This window comes from Pristiophorus japonicus, chromosome 12, assembly GCF_044704955.1.
Source record: "Pristiophorus japonicus isolate sPriJap1 chromosome 12, sPriJap1.hap1, whole genome shotgun sequence".
Lineage (NCBI taxonomy): Eukaryota > Metazoa > Chordata > Chondrichthyes > Pristiophoridae > Pristiophorus > Pristiophorus japonicus.
In genome coordinates this window covers 25,118,837-25,139,817 of record NC_091988.1, presented here as the reverse complement: position 1 = coordinate 25,139,817, position 20,981 = coordinate 25,118,837, and the positions used below count along the sequence as shown (strand labels likewise).

Below are 20,981 nucleotides of genomic sequence, written 5' to 3'. Positions count from 1 at the left end.
CTGAGAATTACTTTTTAACATTCCACTTGCACAGAGCTAAATTTCCTCGTTATGTTTAAATAATTCACAAATCAACTTTTAATCGACAAAACAGTCGAAGATTCTTGTTACATGTGCAGAGTTGCCTATTAATTTCCAGAAAGAACCTTTCAATGTGTGAATTACTTCCTTCAGGATATAACATGTTTCTGATAGACAACTAGTACAGCCAGCAAAAGTTCAATGTCCCCAGTACATATATTTTACTACTAAGTAACTAATCTGTTAATTAAACAGATGAACAATGGCACTATTATTTCTTTACTTTGGAATAGTCTTATTTATTCTTATCCAATTTATGCACAGCTCACTTTCTGGCTTTATTTAATTAACTGCAATTAGTTTGAAACAGTAAAATGAGCAATGTGAAATCTGATTGTAGATCATCTTTCAATAAAGGGTTGCTATCATTTAATGCAAGGAAAGCATAATCTTCACAAAGATCATGGTCCTGAAGTTTCATGGCCTTCTCTCGGTCGCCCACTGTAAATGTAGCAGGAGCCTGGCGATCTGCCAGAGAAATGGTGTACCTGGAAACAGTCATTTCTGGGGGGCTGGAAGAACCCCCATGGAATTTCAAGGATCTTGGGCTAGAATTTCCCCAGTTACCGCCCGTTTTTGCCAAAAAGGCAAATTACCGCCCTGTACCACCCATTTGACGCCCGTTTTACTCGCGATTATCATCGGCAGTAATTCCATCTTACGATTACCGGCGGGGTTGCTGCACATTGCCCGCCCACGTTTGCCGCCCAAAAAACAATTAAAAGTCCCCAGCAGCACAAATTTCCACAAAAATGTTGTTTTTACCACCCGCTGTCGCCCATTATCGCTCAGGATCGAAACCGCCCATTTTTTTAGGTACTTACCTAACTTGGGCCCAGCGTTATGCCTCCATTTTTTTTTGTGGGGAAACGGCTGCATTTTTAGTTAATCTTTCACTCCCAATGTATGTTGAAGGAGGACAAGAAGAAATAGGAGCATTTAATGAGAAACAAATGATAATCAGTCAGCCCAGCAATCTCGAGGCCTCGTAGAAAATATTGTAACTGAAGTTTAAGTTTCTGGCTTCTTCAAATTGTTCCTTGTCTCTTGTTTTATTTTGCAGTGCTTTCAAACAAGTATTATTACCCCGAAATCTTACAGAAACCCTCCCTTGCTTTTGCAGGGTTCCCAACTGTTGCCACTCACTCACAATTCAGAGAACATTAGTGTCTCAATCAGTAAAATTCTTTGCTTCAAAATATTTCCCCAGAATTTGCAGGGGTTCGGCTGACTAAATTTTATTCCATTTTTAAAATCTGCCCCTAATAAAGATGAGTTACTACCATGCACTCCCCTCCCGTCCATTCCCCGCCCCCCACCCCCCCCTGCTGGTTTGTGTTCTGAAAATGTTGAATCTTGCTGGAGTATGACTCCATGGGTACAGTGAACCATCTACTGCCTCAGCCAAGAGGACATTCTGATGTCAGTGTGAACAGGCTATTTGAGCATTGGTGGATGGGGGGGGGGGGGGGGGGGAATTACTGGACACAAGTTGAAGCCTTAACAAATTGTTAAATCACTGCAGATTTAACAAATGACAATCTGCAGATGATTACCAGAAAATACGACATCTTACGAAAGAAAGATAGATTTTTTAAACTTATTTTTCAGTTTTTAGTTCCAGTGAAGGGGACACACCCAAAGCTTAATAAACTATCTTTTCTCGTTGCAAATTTTCACTACTATTACGTTTCCCCACATTTTCTGTTGTATTTTGGATATTTTCCCCCACTGCTGGGTTGGTATCTAATAGATGCATTTAAAACTTAAAATGTGACAAACAGTAAAACCTAAACAGTACAGTTTCGAGGGACACCGGCAATCACACATTTAAAGTTGTGTTTCCTAAAAGTTGTCACATGGGACATATTTTCCCTTTCCCAGAAATGAGTGAAACACATTACAAGAATGGTTTAGTTGAATAATTTTTTTAATAAAGCTTGTAATTTTGATTAAACTTTTAACATTGTAATAAAATAACATAATTCTTCTGAATGAAAATTTTACAAAACAATACATTATCAACAACAAACAGCAACATCATCAACATCATCATCATAGACGATCCCTCGAATGAGGATGACTTGCTTCCACATGAGTTCACAGATGTTTCAATGAAGGACCCGATGTTCCAGTCCTGATCTCCAGTTGAAGGGGTGGAAGATGCCTGTGTGTGGATTTTTTTTAACGTGTGGTGACCGTTGCACATCAGCCACCACACAGGCTTGACAGAGCTAGGTCTTTATCCAGTGGCAAGGATTAACCAGGACAACTGGAGACCTGCTCTGCTGCACGGACCTCGAGCACACACATATCGCAGTGTGGGCTAGCCCGTGCATCAACAACACTCAAACTACCCCTGCACCCTCCCACGATTCTACCTGCGGCCACCTTTCCCCTCCAATCCCCCCCCCCGACCCTTGGCCCTGACTCCCTCCTCCCGCTATCAATACCCCTGGCCCTGCCCACCTCGGGACCAGTATGTCGTGCAGTAGCAGAGCACCTCGAGCGCGAGTGCTGGCGATGGGGGGTGGGGGCGACAATGGCAGCACTATGTTTGGGGGCTCTGGAAAAGATGGGGGTGCTGAGGACCCTCTTCAAAGTCGGATGAAACTAGTTCCTCCCGACGATTAGGTGCTGTCACCATTGGTGGTATGGCACCTTGGGGTGCAGTGCCATATCCCACGACCGTCGATTACCGCATAGCATTGGCATTAACGGTCTGGGTATTCTCCCTCACCGCTGCAATCAGCTCCGCCATGTCCTCCGATTGATGGGCTGACAAAGCCGCGATATTTGCGGACAACCCAGCAATGGCCTGGAGGAGTTCTTGATCAAGTCGATGCTCATCATGGACAGTCCTACCATGTCCAGGCTCACATCTGCCTGTCCCGAAGTGTTCCGACTTTGGCGGATCAGTCGCCGTGGATTCACCATGGGGGGTCGGTGTGCACTGCTGCATGCCGCTTGGTCCCACTTCCTCGGACCGGAATCCAAGAAAGTTGGAGTCCAATGAGGAATCGGTGGCCGCAGATAGAAAGGACCCTTGAAGTCCTGCCACCCATCCCTCCTCCTGCACCACCACCATGACAAAGTTTTGAGGAGTGTTCTCCTCCTGCTCCTGCAGCATCATCTCTTCCGTCTCTTCCACCACCATCTCTTCATTCCTTATTTCCTCCAATGTCTCCTCTCTGGGAGGGGCAGGCGGCTCCACCTGTGCAACTGTAAAAACATAACATTAATGGTTGGCGACAGGGGAGGGGAGGGGTCAGAGGTAACAGGAGAGCAATTCACTTTGCGCAGGCTTATGTGGAGAACAAACCTATATTACTGAGAATCATTACATAAAACTATCATATGCAAAGTAGACAGAAACTACATGACATAACAAAGCTCAAGTCCCAAACAGTTTGCTTTCCAAGTGGCACAGTGTGATCAACCAAAAAAATCATGTCAGAACTAACAACATTTCGTGCTCCCAGCATTACATTATATTGCCATAAGATTGAATTACATGACCGCAGTACAGCCCAGGGATTTATGCAGACTTACTCTCCGGGAGAACTGGTTCGGCACCAACACACGTGGCGGTGCGGTCATACGCTCCCGTCAGGGCTGCAGTACGTCCCTCTAGGTCCGTCAGAGGAATAGTCTTTGACGGACCACTGCCCGTTTTGCAGAGCTCTGCCCTATTGCCGGTTAGTTTTTTCTGCAAAGGTGACAAAATATATGTGTCAACTAATTTCACACATACATACATACACACACACATATATATATATATATATAGTTACACATCCCCAATTAACTGTCCTCAGTCTTTTCGGCAATGAGTGCACCATTTAAGTTCTGTTAGCACGCAAGTGTTGCATGAGGAACACATGAACATACAGAAGACTAACACAATACGATCGATGATGGGTAATAAAAAAATGTCACCAAGCTTTACAAAATAAAACGTGGCACTACTTAAGAGTAATTCGTCAATGCATGATAAAAGTTATTACTTACTCTCACAGACCCAACGATGTCATTCCACCGTTTGCGGCACTGGTTCGGCCCCCCCATGGGCGCGATGGACGACACTGCTTCAGCGATCTCTCGCCATAACTGCTGATACACATTTGGTGCAGGTTTTCCTCGCCCACCCCGTGTTAGTTGATCCCAGCAGACCTCCACTTTGTGGACCAATGAGTCCTGGGCTTCTTCAGAGAAACGAATGGCCCTCCTCCTCCCACCTACATCCTTCTCCACTTCCATGGCTTGATTTTCCATCTTATTTATACTGATTTATATATTTAAATAATGATTTATTTATTTCTATTATTATTAGTATTATTTTTTATGATGTACTATTATGATTATTAAAAGTTATATTATATTATAAATTAAGTGTCAATATACTCCTCAAAATAGTTTTATACACAAATCTTTTTCAACAGCTCCTCGCTCTCTCACATCGACCCACCTCTGCACTTCAAAATGTGCAGCACTCTCGGGCTTCTCTGCGCATGCGCAAGGTCACCTTTGACCCGAAATTGCGGGAGAATGGCTATGCATGCGTAAAGAAGCAAAAATGCGCGTCTTCCAGTGGTGCTGCAGGCAAGCAGATCGACAACTTTTAAGGCCCTTCACCACCGCCCGCTCCGGCCCGGGACCGCAACGCATCGCCGAGACTGAACCACCGAAAATCGCGGGAGCGGCAGCAGCGGTATTCCGGCGGTTCAAATGACACAACCGCCGGAATACCGCTAAGGATCCGGTAGCAGCGATCCCAGGGAAAATTCTTGGCCACTTATCTTTGACAGTTTTGTCATATACTCGCATTGTTGTAAATTTGACTTTGTAAATAGGGGCATTGAATACAAATAAGAAAGTCATGCTAACCCTTTACAAATCTTTAGTTAGGTCTCAGCTGGAGTATAAGAAACATAAGAAGAGTATCGTAGACAACTCTGGGCACTGCACTTTAGGAAGGATGTCAAGGCCTTGGAGAGGGTACAGAGGACATTAACCAGGATGATACCAGAGATGAGGGACTTCAGTTATTTGGAGAAATTGGAGAAGCTGGGATTGTTCTCCTTAGAGCAGAGAAGGTTAAAGGGAAACCTAATAGAGGTATTTAAAATTATGAGAAGTTTTGATAGAGGAAACAGTTTCTTTCCACTCGCTCTATCAAGTGAGTTGGTAACCAGAGGACATAGATTTAAAATAACTGGCAAAAGAACTAGAGGGGAAATAAGGAGATTTTTTTCACACAGGTTTGTTACGATCTGGAATACTCTACCTGAAAGGGTGGTGGACGCAGCTTCCATAGGAACTTTTAAAAGGACATGTACTTGAAGAGGACTAATGTGCAGGGTTATGAGTTGTGGGACTAAATTGGACAGCTCTTTCATAGAGCCGCACGGGTATGACAGGCCGAATGGCATCCTTCTGTGTGGCATGGTTCTAAGATTGTTGATTAAAAATGTTGATAAAATTTAAATATTTCATATGTTTAATGGAACCGTTTTTATCCTTGAACTGGGGCCTCACAGTAATATAATAAATAGGTAATATAATAAATAGGAGCCGGAGTAGTCCATTTGGCCTCTCGAGCCTGCTCCGCCATTTATTAATATCATGGCTGATCTGTGCTTGCACTCTGAATTTAAAAATCCAGCATTGAATATTTGTTGAATTCTGCTTCAAGTGTAAGTCATCCCCACTGAGCCCCATGTATATCAGAGATAACACAGGTTAATCTTCCAATAAATTAATTATATGAATGAATTTTTCAAAAAAAGTAAGTTAAATAAACACATTGAAAACCGATGCACAGATTTAGTTTTCAAAGGGTTAATGTAACTATATTAGAAGGTACTGCACTGTTTAAAGAATTATACAGAATACATGTTATCTTAATGCTGTATAAATATTTTGCTTTAGAAGTTATAATTTGGTATTAATGTTCTGCAACTGAATCTGATTTATATTGTAAGCTCTTGACTGGAACTAGTATTTTAATGGAAAAGTGTTAACTTACTTCCTGGCCCACCTCCATGCTGCATAGCTTTGTGGACTGTGTCTTGGCATCAACCATCACATTAAACATGGTGCATATTGACTGCGGGACACGGAAATCTGTTGACCTGCTTGTCTTCTGTAGCTTGGCTTCAAATGCAATCCTAGTCCTATCAAAGGAAAAAGGATTGTTTTAAAATCTGAAACACAAAATAGTGTCAGGGGCCATATGTCAGGAGACAGGTTTACAAGCATGCAAATAGTACTTTTTATTCAAAAATATTTTTTATTTTTATGATGTATTCATCATATCTTTATAGAAAAGATATCAAATGGCCTCCAAACAAATCTTCCTATTCCTCTGTACATTACTGCCAATTACTTTTAACTTTTACATATAAATGAAACTAGTAGAGGCAGCTTGTGAGATTCTAGCATCATATTTCACACCACCTCTCTAACTATGTTACCAGTAAGCATTCCCATGTAATATCCAAATCAGATTACATTTGTAAGTGAACATAATATGGAATTGTTAACAGCAATTGATTGACGTGCTATGTCAAGCATGCTGCTGTAATACAGCAAGGGTTCCTTTCTTTCTAAATTGGCAATCATTAACTATAATTAAATCTTACAGATAATCCACTAAATAGGGATTATACTCTCAGACAAATACTTGTTGGGTTTGCTTTCCATTCCCTCCAGAAAGCCTAACCTTTTAACACATGACTCAATCATATCGCTGGACATAAGCTTCAGTCTTTGCTCCAGGTGTTTTGCAAACTCCTCCTCTGGCCAATGCAGATCTCTAATGAAGGTCTGCAGAGCATCCAGTTTCCAGAACAGATCTTCTGAGGTTCCTGAGCCATTGCTGAAAAAACAGGAAAACCGGCGATCAGAGTCCGTCTCAGGCCATGGTCACCGATTATGGAGACTGTAGCTCAATGCCTGGGGTGCACAGCAATCTTAAGCAGAGGAAAGATGTTGGGTATAAGGTCTCCACAGTCAGAGCTCTGGATTTGTTTTTATCATACACCTTATCTGGTTTGTAGTCTCATGTTATGTAACACTTAACAATTCATCCGACTGCAAAGGAAAAGTTTTAGAAATTACTGGAGAACAAGTATGTTTATTAAAAGTGTATGGTAAAAAGTAACCTGGGTTTATAACCACAAGGATGTGTGTGGTTATTTTATGTTGTGATTTCATGCATACTTCAAAACATATCTCTCAAAAACAAGAAGAACTAGCTGCTGGGATCAGGTGGCTTTGTGGTAACTAGTGGTGAGCGAGGGTTTGCTGTTCCCTTGAACCATAACAATTCAGGCCACTCAGCCAATAGCTGTCATATTTTGGGCGATTATGACTAAATCATTTTGAAATGTTCAAATATGCTTCTCCACAGAAAATTCTGAAGTGCACAGGAATATGTAGGCTGCTTATGACTAATACCCTTTGATGAAACGTACCCATGTAATTCAGAATTCTAGCAGCTTGGCTTCACTGTGAGATTTGAAACACATTTTCTTGTCTCATGAAATGCATCCTCGCAAACCACTAATGCCAACACTACTTTTTTTTTTAGATGTTGTACACACCATGCATTACCATTACTGCTGGCACCATCTTCAGAAACAACATATGGCAGTGTGCGTTTCCAATGTGATGGATGCCAGCTGCACTGAAGTAACGAATGCGTCAGAGCGTGGAGAAAGCTACCGTGGGATGAGACTATATCCCAGCATGCTAAGGTAACCCTCACCTTGTGGGAACTCTGTGGTGACAGGAACATATTCCTAAGAGGGTTCATTTGTTTTTGGGACTCTTATCAGTTGTCTACAGAAATCACAGTTAAAGTAATTTATCTATTGCATGAAAGGGATTGAAAATATTGCATGAAAGGGGTTGGAAATAGTCCAGTTCCATTGGAAAGATATAGAATCAAGCATTTTGTAGTCTACTTAAATTTGACATAACATATCCATGTCACAACAAAGTGCTTTCTGTGAGCATACTGAAGTTTAATGCCATTACTTCTGGAGAACCAAGAACACAACCACACAACCAAGGATTATGAGCTGTATGTGCTATCAGCCTAATTTCTCTCAAGCACTATTAAAAGTATACTCCATCCTCAATATAACAGTCCTTGGAAGCCAAGTATTGTGCATGTTATAATGAGTTGCACACTATACTGAATGTCTCATGGTATCAAATGTAATCACAAATAAATTGTGAGTCAATGTGGGGTAGTCTAATGGCAGCAATAGTGCTAGAACGGAGAGCCTGGGCATGAGGATGGGGCACACACTATCAAGATTTGATTGTGGTTGTTGACTTAGCTTTCCTGTGATGATTGATTCATATCTTTCCAAACTATTACACAGCATGCAAACAGAGGGAAATGGAAAAGGATTTACGCTTTCCATTTTCATATGTTTCCTAATCTAGTCTTCCATATAGTCAACCTGGCATGAACATGTTTTTTCTCGCCTTGGAATGATTCCACTTTGCAGTGCTGTATACCATGCTTTGAGCAATTTAAACACATTTAAACTGTTAAATGTGCATACAGCTAACAACTTTACACATCACTCTGTTAGAATGTTTCCTTTTAAATAATTCAAATGAGGGCATTTACAAAAATGCACAAATACAAGGGAACAACTACCTTTGGGAACTGAAACTAAAATGTTTCGGTCTTGTATCTAGTTGTTTAGTTCCTAATTCGGCAATAGTGCTATTGCCAGCTATTCATTGTTACAGTTAAACCACTGGGTAACATGTCTAACTCACTGAGATTTAGGGATACTGAATTCTGCCTGTGGTGTAACCAATACAATGTTAAAGCTTTTCCAGGTACTTTTGATGATCTGTGAGACGTTGAGCAACAAGATGTTTAAGGGCTAGCCCTATATCTCAAGTATGGCTATGAGGTGACTTGCAACCACACAAGGGCTGCGCTAGTACTGCATATTTTTTATAAATGTGGGTGATTAATAAAGTCTGATACAATACATCACGAGTAGTGTGTGATGCCTGCTGGGTTGTACATTACCTAGCATATACATGAAAGTGAAAAACACTGCTGAGAGAATCTTCCACTCCCAATAGGTGCGAGTATCCCTGAATTCGATATTTATAAGCTACAAGCTTCTAAAATTTATATTGTTTCCAAAATGTTATAAAAAAAAGCTTGTTTCAAAATGTAATAAAATAAAACATTATTTGTAAATGAGGAAAGGGCAATGTAAACTATTGATGCCAGTTCATTGGATATATTCAAGAGGTAGTTAGATATGGTCCTTACGGCTAAAGGGATCAAGGGGTATGGAGAGAAAGCAGGAAAGGGGTACTGAGGGAATGATCAGCCATGATCTTATTGAATGGTGGTGCAGGCTCGAAGGGCCGTATGACCTACTCCTGCACCTATTTGCTATGTTTCTAAGTACACAAAAACATTAGCAGCTATTTTTCCTGAGAAATCTAAAAAAGACATTTTCACTGAAGGATTAATGGCATTCTGGCTTGGTTTATTCTTACCCAAATTCTTGATTGAAAAGCAAGTAAATAAAGGACAAATTCATGCCAGGTTACTATAGGTGACAAATCAGACCTAACGTGTATTGAATACACACTCAGCATCATATATAGTAGCGATCCATGACGAAGCAGAAAAACTAGGCATTTGTGGGAGGTTAACTGGTAGATTTGGTACTTTGGGGAGATTCACATTTGGTAGATTCACATTGGGCAGATTACTTGTTAAACTCCTGTGGAAGAAACAGACAGAAAGAAAATACCATAACAGTGACAATGTAGATGCAGATGTGGAAGCATGTGACACCTCTAAATAAATCTGCAAAACTATCACAAAATTCACAGCAATAAAAAACGAATTACAAAAAAATCGGGCTATTTAAGCATGTGTATGTGAGATGTGAGCTTGCTGTGGATTTTCTGAGTGTTGCAATAGCAAGAAACAAGCAAAGTTAGAGAAAATAAGGAAGAGGATACCATTCATCAAGAAGCATCGAAACAAATAAGTAGATTATTGACAGATACAAAAAAAAACATAGCTTGTGGTATGAAATATGTTATTATATTTAAATAATCTTTTTGTTCATTCACAACTTCCCTGAATGTGGAGTACTCTTTGCTTTGTGCACAGTTATCTGCCATTATAAGCACTCCCTCAGATTAGTAAAATATTTAAAAAATGTAACTTCATATGCTTAGCAAAAAACATTTGTCTACTCCCAAGTGCAGTACCACCTCCCCCCCCCCAATTAAAACGTTAGAGATATATAGGAATGTAAAAAAAATCTCAACTACTGTGTTGTAAGTAGGCTAAGGAAATCTCTGATTCTAGAACAGTCATCAAATTAATACTTTTTGTTAGGGATGTATTTAATAATCATGATAAAATGGATAATGATGATCTTGTGTATTAATTTGTAATGGGTAACTAATTTTAATAGTTTCACAGCATCCGTATCCACATGTACGCTGATGACACCCAGCTCTACCTCACTACCACTTCTCTCGACCCCTCTACGGTCTCCAAGTTGTCAGACTGCTTGTCTGACATCCAGTTCTGGATGAGCAGAAATTTTCTCCAATTGAATATTGGGAAGACCGAAGCCATTGTTTTCAGTCCCCGCCATAAACTCCGTTCCCTAGACACTGACTCCATCCCTCTCCCCAACTTCTGTCTGAGGCTGAACTAGACGATTTGCAACCTTGGTGTCATATTTGACCCTGAAATGAGGTTTCGACTACATAGCCGCAGCATAACTAAGACCACCTATTTCCATTCCGTAACATCGCCCATCTCCGCCTTTGCCTTAGCTCATCCGTTGCAGAAGCCCTCATCCATGCCTTTGTTACCTCTAGACTCGACAATTCCAACACACTCCTGGCTGGCCTCCCACATTCAACCCTACCTAAACTAGAGGTGATCCAAAACCCGGCTGCCCACGTCCTAACTCATACCAAGTCCCGCTCACCCATCACCCCTGTGCTCGCTGACCTACATTGGCTCCCAGTTAAGCAACGCCTTGACTTTAAAATTCTTATCCTTGTTTTCAAATTCCTCCATGGCCTCGACTCTCCCTATCTCTGTAACCTCTTCCAGCCTCACAACCTCCCGAAATGTCTGCGCTCCTCTAACTTTGCCCTCTTGAGCATCCCTGATTATAGTCGCTCAACCATTGGTGGCCATCCCTTCTGTTGCCTAGGCCCCAAGCTCTGGAACTTCCTGCCTAAACCTCTCTGCCTCTCTATCTCTCTTTCCTCCTTCAAGATGCTCCTTAAAATAAACCTATTTGACCAAGCTTTTGGTCTTCTGCCCTAATTTCTCCTTATGCGGCTTGGTGTTAATTTTTTAAATCTCATAATACTCCTGTGAAGCGTCTTGGGACATTTTACTATGTTAAAGGTGCTATATAAATACAAGTTACTGTTGTTGGTGGTGGTTTATATACATACAATGCATTGTTCATGGAAATAGGAGTTCATACAATAATTTGGAATAAATATAATTAATATCTTTAAAAATGCTAAATTTGCAAAATATAATGAAACAGCTGCAAATCAGAACTTTGCCATGTCGGAAGAGCACAAGAATAAATCACTAATGGAGTGAAATACAAATATTCAAAATTTCTAGCCATGTTAGCAACAACCCTTACCTTTAACCTTAATGGGTATTTAAAAACACAAAGAGTACATGTCATTCTGATTAGATTGAGTATAACAACCAAAAACACAATAGAAATGGGTACTGGACTGGAACCAGAACAACCATACATTACCACATTTACAGTCAATAAATTTCATACTTCTAGTGTCTGCTAGTGGAAACCTTTCCCACTAGACATTCAGCCAGTGTGGGTTTTCCATCTGTATTATTTTAACAGCATTATTGATGAGATGTTAGAAAGTGCCTGCTCTGACACGAAAGTTAGCCATTCATCTATTGCATGTCTCCAGGCAATGATGGACTTCACCTTGGTGATTGATTCACTACACTGGAGGAAATGGTATACACCTGAGTATTTGGATTTAAAAAGTCTGAAGTTCAGCACAGCATAAACACTGAAGACTTTAGAACTCTACCTTGAGTTCAAAGAAAAGGAATTAAACTGGGAAATGTAAGTTGCAGATTGATCAATCTAGCCCTCTTGTGCGTTTATATTGCATGTCCTAAAACAGCAACACCATTTTTTATTCAAAAAGCCAAAAATAAAGGCAAACTTGTTTCTCAAGATGAGTAGTGTCATAACAGCAGCTCAAGAATCAGTAGCATCATATTTGCCTGTGGACTACACTTGTTGCTGATAATCTGGCTGCAATACCCTGACATTTATTTGCATGAAATTTATATCACTGTGCCCTCTTCAGGCACAGTCAGGGACAGACATCGGAAAAACTAAAGGAAGTTTGGGTGCAGTACCATTTAGAGGCAAAATGATCAGCACCCATTTTTCCTCTGCATTATTACCATTTTTGAGAGACTATTTGACAGCAGGCCCCAGTGATCCTTTAAATAGACAAAAATGCCACGGGTTTCACATAGGTTTGACAGTATTGCTGAAAATACACTGGGGAGGGCGGAATTCAGTAATGCCCCACTTGGGGCGTTAACTTTTCACCACTGGGACCACCACAGTCCACCGGGGATCTCACAGTGTAACAGCAGCCCACTAAACCGTGCTCCAGGAGATTGGTGGGGATGCGGAGGTGCGGCCCCGGGGGAGTGGCAGTGGTTCAGCGGAGCAGGAATCTGCTGTCCTTTCTCACGATGACAGCATTCCTGATCCCACCACTGCCATGGCACTTGCCGCTTGCGGTCACCCAGTCAGCCCAGTCTGCCGCCGCCCAGCCTGAGGTGGTGCAGTCTGCTCACCTCAGCGGGTCTGGTGTGGCTAGTGGCAGGCTGGCTGCATCCCGCTGCCTAAAATGAACTTACTTCAATGGGGCTTGTTAAGCCCGCCCGGCGCCTTCCCCGGCCGAATTAGATGGAGCAGGTCTGGTGATGTCATTCATGACGCATCTTGTGACGGTTTCCTAAAGGGACCATGGCCACCTTGCTTTTGACGTTTGTGCTGTCAGTATTCTACAGCATTGAAGTGCTGCAAACACGGATAATAACTGCACAGAGGTGCAGGGTTGCATCCAGGTTCTCCCATCACTCCCACCATATGCATATGGAAGGAGTCAGAGAACGCAGGGAGGTCCCCCTTCCCTTCCGATGGGCAGAAAACAACTCCCTAAGTGACCATGACAGCCTGGTTGCACATTGCAGTGGAGGGCACAAGCAGGGATGTTGTCAGGAGGACCTGACTGCAGTGGCGCAAACCTTTCAAAGATCTCAGTAGATCAGGAGACGTGAGTACAAAGCCGCACTCACCGTCATCCTACTGTGCCTCTCATCAGGTCCCCACCACTCTGCCTTCCCTACCCTCCCCCTGCACATCCTTACTCTCACCAACTTCCCTTGCACCTTCACCCATCCCTCTCTCTCTATCTACACTATCACATCTGCATCTCACTAGCTCTGCTCACATTCACCCTCATCCTAGTGCAATCATACCAACAACACACAAGAGTAGCCACTTGGGTGTTTTATGCAATATTCATGTAAAGTTTCTGTTAATGTGCTGTCAAACATTGAAACCTTTATTTTGAACACTTTGCGTTCTTGGACAGATTTGTGTGCACCTTTGGAAGTGGCTTAGTGAGTTGTAGTGAATAGTGAGACATAACAGTACCCCCGCAATGGTGATGTGTGTGAAAGGAATGGCCTGTACATTGTAAGGATGCTTTATGGTGCTGGTGTGGGATGTTGCCAACCTGGCATATCATGTGGCAGCCAGGGTGTACAGTGTCGTGAAGTTATTCTGGCCATGGTGAGGCCATCCCTGGCCTTCCGGGTAGCAATGTGCTCGGGTGCTGATGCCCTCTGTCCTGTGCCGCATCAGGTAATTGCGGAGAAAGTTGATGGTGTTGTTGGTGATGCTGGTGTTGGGGCGGAGTGTGGTCAGATTCTGAGGACCAAGGTTAAATAGTATAAACAGTACCCATGCTGATGGAATAGATGGCAGGTGAAATTGCGATGACAGAAGCGATCTGTTAATGGTGAGAGAGGTTCTTCCCATGAGGTGACACTGGATGGAGAGTTTGCTCCAAACACTTGCAGCCTGCACAAAGTTCAATCTATGTTCCAAATGGAAGAAGCAACAGCTTCTGTGCTCGAAATGTGAACAGCTACGAGATGGGAGCTTTTGTAGTACATTTCAAACTGTCAATCAATCAGCTGATTCAATGGCCATTCAACTCCCGTCTCAGGTTAACAGACGTGGTGCACGTGCAATGTGAATCACGTGGGTGGTAGTTAAAGTTAAAAGGTAAGGTTAAATCTATTATTAAGGGTCTTTCAACAAGCCAATAATTGCTTTAATTGGGTCGCCCGCCTCTGCGGGTCGGGCCCGATCCGAGATCACAGACGCGCCATTGGGAAAGGTGTGTTGTGGTGGGATGACAGGTTCCTTACCCGCTGTAAAAAAAAAACTAATTTCCCACCCGTCCCACCACCGATCGCACCCGCTGACCCCCACGGAAAATTCCGGCCAATGTGTGGTAACAGGCTGATCATTAATGGAGGAATTATCGTCAATTCCCAATCCTGGCTTTACTGGACTTTCCCTCACAAACACCTGCAGCAGGAATTACCGGATAGTGATCCACAAACTCTGGCTGATCCTTTCCCTCCTTAATTTAGTGGCAAGAAGGGCAATTGTAGCACCCAATATAAGAGCAGCAAACTCAGCAGACTAGGCATCATTAATTTTATATGGCAGAATTTATTGACCATACTTAGTTGCCTTGAGGGCATTAAACGGCAACCAGGAAGTGTGGGACTGGAGTTACATGTAAGCCACAGTGAGTAGGACTGGAGGAGTCCCCTCACTGAAAAACATTAGTGAATCCGTTGGATTAAAAAAAACAATCGCTTTTACTGCTTGTCTGCAAATCATAGAATCATCAAAAATTACAAGACTGAGGGAAGCCATTCGACCCGTCGTGCCTGCGCTGGATCTTTGAGAGAGCAGCTGTCCTTAGTCCCACATCCCCATTTTTTTACTGTAAGTTCTTCATCCTCAAGCACCTCTCCAACTCCATTTTACATTTTTTTATGGAATCAGCTTCTACCACCTATTCAGGTAGAGCTTTTCAGATCCCGACAACTGAGTGAAAAAAATTCTCCTGATCTCCCCTCAGTGATTTTAAATCTATGAATTCAGGTTATTGACCTACCTTATTTAACCACCTTATCAACTTGCCGTACCACCATTAAGGATTTGTGTATATAGACTCCAAGGTCTCTCTGCTCATCTACACTTTTCAAAATCATGCCATTTATAATGTACTGTCTTTCCATATTAGTCCTCCCAAAATGTATAATTTGACATGTCTCTTTTTCTTCTTTATTATTTCTTCAGGGATGTGGGGATCGCTGGCAAGGCCAGCATTTATTGCCAATCCCTAATTGCCCTTGAGAAGGTGGTGGTAAACCGCCACCTTGAACTGCTGCAGTTCTTGTGGTGAAGGAACTCCCACAGTGCTGTTAGAGAGGGAATTCCAGGATTTTGACCCAGCGGCGATGAAGGGACAGCGATACATTTCCGAGACAGGATGGTGAGCAACTTGGAGGGGAACTTGCAGGTGATGGTGTTCCCATGCACCTGTTGCCCTTGTCCTTCAAGTGGTAGCAGCCGCGGGTTTGGGAGTTGCTGCCGAAGAAGCTTTGGCGAGTTGCTGCAGTTTATCTTGTCGATGGTACACACTGTAGCCACGGTGCGCCGGTGGTGGAGGGAGTGAATGTCGAAGGTAGTGGATGGGGTGCCAATCAAGCGGGTTGCTTTGTCCTGGATGGTGTCGAGCATCTTGAGTGTTGTTGGAGTTGCACTCATCCAGGCAAGTGGAGAGTATTCCATCACACTCCTTACTTGTGCCTTGTAGAAAGGCTTTGGGGAGTCAGGAGGTGAGACACTTGCCGCAGAATACCTAGCCTCTGACCTGCTCTTATTGCCACGGTATATATGTTTCTGATCAATGGTGACCCTTGGACATTGATGGTAGGGGATTTGGCAATAGTAATGCTGTTCAATATCAAGGGGAGTTGGTTAGACTCTGTTGGAGATGGTCATTGCCTGGCACTTGTGTGGTGCGAATGTTACTTGCCACTTACCAGCTCAAGCCTGAATGTCATTCAGGTCTTGCTGCATGCTGACACGACTGTTTCATTATCTGAGGAGTTGTGAATGGAACTGAACACTGTGCAATCAGCAGCAAACATCCCCACTTCTGACCTTATGATGGAGGGAAGGTCATTGATAAAGCAGCTAAAGATGGTTGGGCCTAGGATACTATCCTGAGGAACTCTTGCAGCAATGTCCTTGGGCTGTGATGATTGATCTCCAACCACCACAACCATCTTCCTTTGTGCTAGGTATGACTCCAACCAGTGGAGAGTTTTCCCCCTGATTCCCATTGAGTTCAATTTTACTAGGGCTCCTTGATGCCACACTCAGTCAAATGCTGCCTTGATGTTAAGGGCAGTCACTCTCATCTCATCTCTGGAATTCAGCTCTTTTGTCCATGTTTGGACTAAGGCTTTAATGAGGTTTGGAGCTGAGCGGTTCTGGCGGAACCCAAACTGAGCATCGGTGAGCACATTATTGGGGAGTAAATGCTGCTTGATTGCACTGCTGACGACACTATCCATCACTTTGCTGATGATTGAGAGTAGACTGATGGGGCAGTAATTGGCCGAATGTTATTTGTCCTGCTTTTTGTGGACGGGACAAATCTGGGCAGTTTCCCACATTGTCGAGTAGACGCCAGTGTTGTAGCTGTACTGAAACAGCTTGGCTAGAGGCGCGGCTAGTTCTGGAGCGCAAGTCTTCAGCACTATCACTAGGGGGGTAGTGCTGGACAGGCTAATGGGACTCAAGGTAGACAAGTTCCCTGGTCCTGATGAAATGCATCCCAGGGTATTAAAAGAGATGGCGGAAGTTAGTGCAGATGCATTCGTTATAATCTACCAAAATTCTCTGGACTCTGGGGAGGTACCAGCGGATTGGAAAGCAGCTAATGTCACTCCTCTGTTTAAAAAAGGGGGCAGACAAAAGGCAGGTAACTATAGGTCAGTTAGTTTAACATTTGTAGTGAGGAAAATGCTTGAAGCTATCATGAAGGAAGAAATAGCGGGACATCCAGATAGGAATAGTGCAATCAAGCAGACGCAGCATGGATTCATGAAGGGGAAATCATGTTTAACTAATTTACTGGAATTCTTTGAGGATATAATGAGCATGGTGGACAGAGGTGTACCGATGGATGTGGTATATTTAGATTTCCAAAAGGCATTCGATAAGGTGCCTCACAAAAGGTTACTGCAGAATATAAAGGTACGCAGAGTCAGAGGAAATGTATTAGCATGGATCGAGAATTGGCTGGCTAACAGAAAGCAGAGAGTCGGGATAAATGGGTCCTTTTCGGGTTGGAAATCGGTGGTTAGTGGTGTGCCACAGGGATCGGTGCTGGGACCACAACTGTTTATAATATACATAGATGACCTGGAAGAGGGGACAAGTGTAGTGTAACAAAATTTGCAGATGACACAAAGATTAGTGGGAAAGCGGGTTGTGTAGAGGACACAGAGAGGCTGCAAAGAGATTTAGATAGGTTAAGCAAATGGGCTAAGGTTTGGCAGATGGAATACAATGTCAGAAAATGTGAGGTCATCCACCTTGGAAAAAAAAACAGTAAAAGGGAATATTATTTGAATGGGGAGAAATTACAACATGCTGCGGTGCAGAGGGACCTGGGGGTCCTTGTGCATGAATCCCAAAAAATTAGCTTGCAGGTGCAGCAGGTAATCAGGAAGGCGAATGGAATGTTGGCCTTCATTGCGAGAGGGATAGAGTACAAAAGCAGGGAGGTCCTGCTGCAACTGTACAGGGTATTGGTGAGGCAGCAGTTTTGGTCACCTTACTTAAGGAAGGATACACTAGCTTTGGAGGGGGTACAGAGACGATTCACTAGGCTGATTCCGGAGATGAGGGGGTTACCTTATGATGATAGATTGAGTAGACTGCGTCTTTACTCGTTGGAGTTCAGAAGGATGAGGGGTGATCTTATAGAAACATTTAAAATAATGAAAGGGATAGACAAGATAGAGGCAGAGAGGTTGTTTCCACTGGTCAGGGAGACTAGAACTAGGGGCACAGCCTCAAAATACGGGGGAGCCAATTTAAAACTGAGTTGAGGAATTTCTTCTCCCAGAGGGTTGTGAATCTGTGGAATTCTCTGCCCAAGGAAGCAGTTGAGGCGAGCTCATTGAATGTATTTAAATCACAGATAGATAGATTTTTAACCAATAAGGGAATTAAGGATTATGGGGAGCGGGCGGGTAAGTGGAGCTGAGTCCACGGCCAGATCAGCCATGATCTTGTTGAATGGCAGAGCAGGTTCGAGGGGCTAGATGGCCTACTCCTGTTCCTAATTCTTATGTTCTTATGTCCTTATGATGTTATCGGGGTCCATAGCCTTTGCTGTATCCAGTGTCCTCAGCCGCTTCTTGATATCACGTGGAGTGAATCAAATTGGCTGAAGACTGGCTTCTGTGATGGTGGAGAACTCAGGAGGAGGCCGATATGGATTATCCACTTGGCACTTCTGGCTGAAGATGGTTGCAAACGCTTCAGCCTTGTCTTTTGCACTCGCGTGCTGGGCTCCGCCATCATTGAGGATGGGGATATTCATGGAGCTTCTTCCTCCTGTTTTTTGTCTAATTGCCCACCACCATTCATGATTGGATGCGGCAGGACTGCAGAGTTTTGATCAGATCTGTTGATTGTGGGATCACTTAGTTGTTTATAGCATGCTGCTTCCGCTGCTTGGCATGCGTTTAGCCCTGTGTTGTAGCTTCCCCAGGTTGGTACCTCATTTTTAGGAACACCTGGTGCTGCTCCTGGCATGCTCTTCTGCACTCCTCATTGAACGAAGATTGGTCCCTTGGCTTGATCGTAATGGTAGAGTGAGGGATATGCCGGGCCATGAAGTTACAGATTGTGGTGGAATACAATTCTACTGCTGCTGATGGCCCACAGCGCCTCATGGATGCCCAGTTTTGAGCTGCCAGATCTGTTCTGAATCTATCCCAATTAGCATGGTGGAAGTGTCACACAATACGATGGAGGGTGTCCTCAGTGTGAAGATGGGAATTCGTCTCCGCAAGGACTGTGCGGCGGTCACTGCTACTAATGCTGTCATGGACAGATACATCTGCAAATCCTTCTGCCCATTTCACCATCCTGTCTATGTCATCTTGAAGCCCATAATTATCCTCATCACTATCTACTACGTTGCCAAATTTCGATTATCTGCAAACTTTATAATGTTGCTCCCTACATCGGAGTCTAGGTCGTTTATAAAAATTGAAAAAAGTAATGGGCCCAAAACTGACCCTTGAGGGAATCATCACTGCAAACCACCTCCCAGTCAAAAAACATCCATTCACCACCATCATCCTCTGCTTGCTGTCACTGAGCGAATTTCGTATCCGTACCACCAATTCCCCCTTAATTCCATGGACTTCCATCTTAATACGCCTCCTGTGTGGCACTTTATTGAATGTCTTCTGAAAGTCCATATACACAACTTCTTCTGCACTACTTTGATTACCTTCTCTGTTACCTCATCAAAGAATTAAACAAGTTCGTTAAACATGATTTGCCTTCAACGGTCATACCGGTTCTCCTTGATTAACCCATGCCTTTCCAAATTAAAGTTTATTTTGTCCCTGATAATGGTTTCCAGTGACTTCCTCACCACCAATGTTAGGTTGATTGGCCTGTAGTTTCCACATGTATCTCTTTCCCCTTTCTTGAATTGTGCTATAACATTAGCAACCCTCCAGTCCTCCGCACAACTCCTATATTCAGTGAGGATTGAAAGATTGTGACCAAATCCTCTGCTATATCTACCTTTGCTTCTATCAGCAACCTAGGATGCATTCCATGTGGACCAGATGACTTTCAGTAATTCTAATCTATGTAGTAGGTCTTCTCCAGCTATTACTATCCTGTCCATAACTTCCCTCTCCTCTTTTACTGCAAACTTCACAGATGCAAAGTACTCATTTAATACTTTAGCCATGTCCTCTGCCCCTACATGAACGATCAAATTTATTGAAATCAGTTTCCCAACTTTGCAAGATTTTAACTCAGAACCTCTGGCTTGCTAATTCAGTGCCATAACCACTAACCTAACTGTGCCTTTACAAAAGTAGGACCTTGCTAGCCATATTGGCTGTGTTTCATATTGGGAAGTTTGTTTACTGAGTTTACTGAGAAAAATGAGAGAAATTTGTCAATGTAGTTTGTATTTGCTTGAATCTGGTTTGCACGTTCACTGGGAGGACAATGCATGGATGTATTAATGTACATTGCTAAATGTTATAAAGTACAGAACAAATCCTCAAATGTATACTGTACATTAATTTTTCATCTTCTTTGCACCTAAACGTCCACTGTGCAATACGTAACTGGAAGCATATGGGGTCATTTTCATTTTAAGTGCGAGTGGAAAGCTGGTGGTTGCGATCGGCCACCCATTATACGCCCTGTCCGCTTTTCATTGCAACTGACTTTAATGACAGGAAAGTTGGGCAGGGATTTTAACGGGCGACTGATCTGCAACCATCACTTTTCAACTCGCATCCAAAGTGAAAATTACCCGCATAATTTCTAATTTAAGTATCTTCATGTGTCACTACTTTACATCATTCAATGATTTTACATTCTGCTTAATTAAGTTTG

General features: G+C 42.9%; 1 protein-coding gene across 2 annotated transcripts in view; it reads right to left on the bottom strand.

Annotated features, from left to right (window-relative positions):
- cadpsa (Ca2+-dependent activator protein for secretion a) overlaps nt 1–20,981 on the bottom strand; it is a 603,717-nt gene that overhangs the window by 119,832 nt on the left and 462,904 nt on the right. Inside the window, exons 20-22 of one of the 2 annotated variants that reach the window (XM_070894664.1) lie at nt 9,729–9,863; nt 6,806–6,961; nt 6,110–6,257 (exon numbers count right to left, since the gene is read on the bottom strand). In XM_070894664.1, the coding sequence (XP_070750765.1) occupies nt 6,110–6,257; nt 6,806–6,961; nt 9,729–9,863 (439 nt within the window). The remainder of the gene's footprint in view (nt 1–6,109; nt 6,258–6,805; nt 6,962–9,728; nt 9,864–20,981) is intronic. The other variant, XM_070894665.1, reaches the window with a different exon arrangement.